At 38.6% G+C, this 3,829-nt stretch overlaps 1 protein-coding gene across 1 annotated transcript; it reads left to right on the forward strand.

The window, feature by feature from the left end:
• Window positions 1-121: 121 nt before the first annotated feature.
• Window positions 122-3,615, forward strand: LOC104547423 (tyrosine-protein kinase SYK-like). Its single transcript, XM_010193095.1, has 5 exons — window positions 122-148; window positions 550-640; window positions 1,279-1,456; window positions 2,743-2,952; window positions 3,393-3,615. Exons 1-5 carry the CDS (start codon window positions 122-124, stop codon window positions 3,613-3,615), a joined length of 729 nt encoding a protein of 242 aa, XP_010191397.1.
• The last annotated feature ends 214 nt before the right edge of the window (window positions 3,616-3,829 follow it).

Genomic DNA, 3,829 nt, shown 5'->3' on the forward strand with positions numbered 1-3,829 from the left:
TTAAATAATTGTATTTTTGCCCCAGTTTCTTCCAAGTGGGGTCACTCTATAACATCCGCAAGAGAAACAGAGAAGTGGTTTTTGGTTTTGTTTGTGCTAGAAATTTTTCTATGGCGTAAATATGGAGAGAGATAACTTGGAGAGGGAGGTAGGACACATTAAAGAGAAATTCTTATGACTACCTTTGTAGGCAGAATTGAATCCTATTGACTACTTCTGCCTTGTAGGCAGGTTTGCAAAGAGGACATCAATTTAATATCTGCAGAATAAGATTTGTGCATGACCCATTCCAGTTTATTCTCTCAGATCAAATGCTCTGAAATATTTGCAATAACTTTTTAAGCTTTAGCAGTTTATGTTTCATTTGGCTTGCATATCTACTCAAGCGATAACCTCCAGAATGAAACAAACTTTGATGGATCTCTTTCTTACTTTCTGATTCTCACCTGTATGTCTCTTGCGACCAATATGCCATAATCCTCAGGGAAAAATATGCTTTCAACTTACTTATTCATTGATAAACATAAGATCTCCATTTGTGTGCCACAGTTTCAGCCAACTATTGGCCATCTTCCTGATGAAGCACCTTTTAATCCTTACGTGCTGCAAAGGAACAGGGGTCTTGCAGGAGCAGAAAAAGGTAGGCAGAGTTACTTATGTCATTAATACACTTTCCTTCTTTATGTCAGAGGTCTCTCTTCACCTGTATTTTTTCTTGCTTATATTTCACACCATCTTGTGTATTGGTATAGCCACTATTGTAGCTCAAGCCTAGTAGATAAAACTGCCAAATGTCACCATCTGTAATAAAAGTAATTTAGCAGAAATCCCTTTTTCCATGTTGAAGTGAAAGATTATTACTTCCTTGTACTTCATAAAAAGAATTGTGCCCTGTTGCATCCACAATGCCAAGTTGGTTCTCAGGCTTTCTGTAAAATGCAGTTAGAGGTGGGTGCCCAAGAATGAATTACATCTAAGGCAGCATTTTGAATGAAGAATTGTCCAAAGTAACTAATGGGAAATACTAAGGAGAAGAGGCAGCCTTTAACCTGCCTTCTGTCAAAGAACCTCCTGGTTTCACATGGCACAGATGCTCAGTAGTTAAGAGCGTGTCACCGAGTGGAGGTCGGTCTCTCGTGGGGTGTTCTAAAGGGCCTGTAGCTGGGCTGCCTGTGGGTCAAACACACTGATGATCCTGGACATAGAAGGGCAAATTTAGTAGCTGTAGCAGCAAAAATCTCACATAATGTCTAATTTTTTTCATTGATTGAACTGCAGGTGATCAGAGAGAGGCCTTACCCATGGATACTGAGGTCTATGAAAGTCCGTATGCGGATCCAGATGAAATTAAACCAAAAAATGTCACTCTCAACAGGAAGTTGTTAACTCTGGAGGAAGGAGAACTTGGGTCTGGCAACTTTGGTACTGTAAAGAAAGGGTTCTATAAGATGAAGAAGTAAGTGTTTTCCTTCTCTTTTCATGGAGTCTAATATGTAAAAGCTTTAGCCTTTATTTTTCAAAGCAGCAGTAATCTTTGCATGTCGTCTGGGGTGACAGACTGTACCTAAGTAATATGGGCTAACATTCACCGGTTTCTCTTTCTGTGCATACACTTGTACACTCATTTTCTATGCACTCATTTTCTTTTCCTCTGTTTGTAGACACCTCTTTGCCTGCAGCATAGTCATCTCCCAGCCATTAGTTTTGTCTGTCAAGTGAGGAAGTGCCCTTTATGACTATTTTCTCTGCTGTCAGGGATAGCACAGTGGGAAGTCTGCTGCCTTCCTCCATAGTTTGTATGGGCAGTCACGCTACTCGGTATTTCCCATCTGCACAACCTGTCTTTGAGAAATAGTGTAGAGTGCCATGGACAGCTTACCTATAGCAAAGAGATTTTCACTCAAAATAAGTACGATAATACCTGTTTCATGAAGCTGGAATGTTGATTTTCAAGAAGACAGAACATGTTGTGACCTCTTTTAGCATGTAATTGCAGTAGGAACAGACCCTGTTTATTCTGGCAGAAGTGGGAGCACCTGACTGTTCATGCATTTTCATAGTAAAATGTTATCAGTATGTTGTTTAAGTGCATGGGTTGATAATGTGTACATTTTCACCACTTGAAGCTGGAGGCATTTCTTTAACCAAGGTTTTCAGAGCCAGGAAGGACTTTTCTTTTTCCAGTGCAGTCTGAGGGAATTTGAAGGGCTAGAGGCAAAGCTTGTGTCTTTGCTCATCTTATTTCACACTTGAGCTCTGTCGATTTTATCAGTCACTCTCACTTAGTTGTATGACCTGAAGGTTGCAGGAGTAGGCTTAGTTTCTCAGGACTTCAGAGCACTGCCTTGGAGCCTTGCAGTGCTACATGTTCCAGTCTCACCCCCGAAACACCTCAGTGCTTAGAAAGGCAGCAATAGTTTCTCTTGCTAGAAAACCTTTATGGCAGTCTTGCCAGAATGGGCAAGAAAACTTCATCCAGTATGCTTGTTTTCATGCTTAAGACTTTTTTTGACTATCTATAATCTTTTCAGGTTCTTTCCATTCTCTGACTTTTACTTAACTGTCTTCTGAGCATTTGATAGAAAGACGTTCCTGTTACACTCAGGTATTTTCCCCTCTGAGTGTCAATTCTGTCTTTTGTCACAGTTTATACTATGTGCACAGAAAGATCAGATGAAAATTCTGTGCATTCGCACACAGATTTTTCATCAACTAACCCCAGAACTGGATTCTTTTTTGTAGGGGTGCCAAGCCAGTGGCTGTAAAAATCCTTAAGAATGAGAGTAATGACCCAGCCATAAAGGATGAATTACTGAGAGAAGCAAATGTAATGCAGCAACTGGATAATCCATATATTGTCCGAATGATAGGCATATGTGAAGCTGAGGCCTGGATGTTAGTAATGGAAATGGCAGAACTTGGGCCACTGAACAAATTTTTGCAAAAAAATAGGTATGTAATCTTTGATTCAATTTCATAGGATTATCCACAGGGGGGGAAAGATACAGGTTCTTTTTTTTACTTTTTTAAGGGCAGTTTTAAATTGATATGTTGTTAACGTAATCATTAATGACTGTAGTTACTCTTCACTGGGACATGATTGTCTTGTTCATGTCTCCTAACTGTTAAATATTTCTTGTAGAATAGTGCACTTCAAATAAATGAAAGAATTTTCACATGTCCTTCAATTGCTGATTTATTGACATGATCATACATCATCTTTCTCAGGACATTCTTATGCTGCCTGTTTTAATTAAAGCTTTGCTAAACATAAATGGATCAGGTTCCTAGTATGATATGGGGAAGTTCATAGTAAAGATTTATATTTGAATTCCACAAAAAGTCATTAAAAAAACCTCCTGACCTCTTAAAAATTCAATTATGATTTTCAGACATGTCACAGAGAAGAATATAACAGAGCTGGTACATCAGGTTTCCATGGGGATGAAGTACCTGGAGGAGAATAACTTTGTTCATAGAGATCTGGCTGCAAGGAACGTGCTGTTAGTCACCCAACATTATGCCAAAATAAGTGACTTTGGACTCTCTAAAGCTCTTAGTGCTGATGAAAACTATTACAAGGTAAGGTTTGCACAAGACATGAAAGCTGTATAGCAGCATAGCTTAATAAGGTTGTTATACATAGAAGTGCAGCTGTTTTTAAAAGTTGAAAAATAGAAATAATATATATCATCTGGTATTTTATAGCCTGATGGTAGGTCACTGGTTTTCAAAAAGCGTGATCAATGTTAAGAGATGTGTAGGAAGAAAAATGCTAGACTCTTCTTTTATTTGCTTACTTCTTTAATTTACTTGTGGTAAACTTGTC

This window comes from Mesitornis unicolor, unplaced genomic scaffold (genome assembly GCF_000695765.1).
Source record: "Mesitornis unicolor isolate BGI_N332 unplaced genomic scaffold, ASM69576v1 Scaffold46529, whole genome shotgun sequence".
Classification (NCBI taxonomy): Eukaryota; Metazoa; Chordata; class Aves; order Mesitornithiformes; family Mesitornithidae; genus Mesitornis; species Mesitornis unicolor.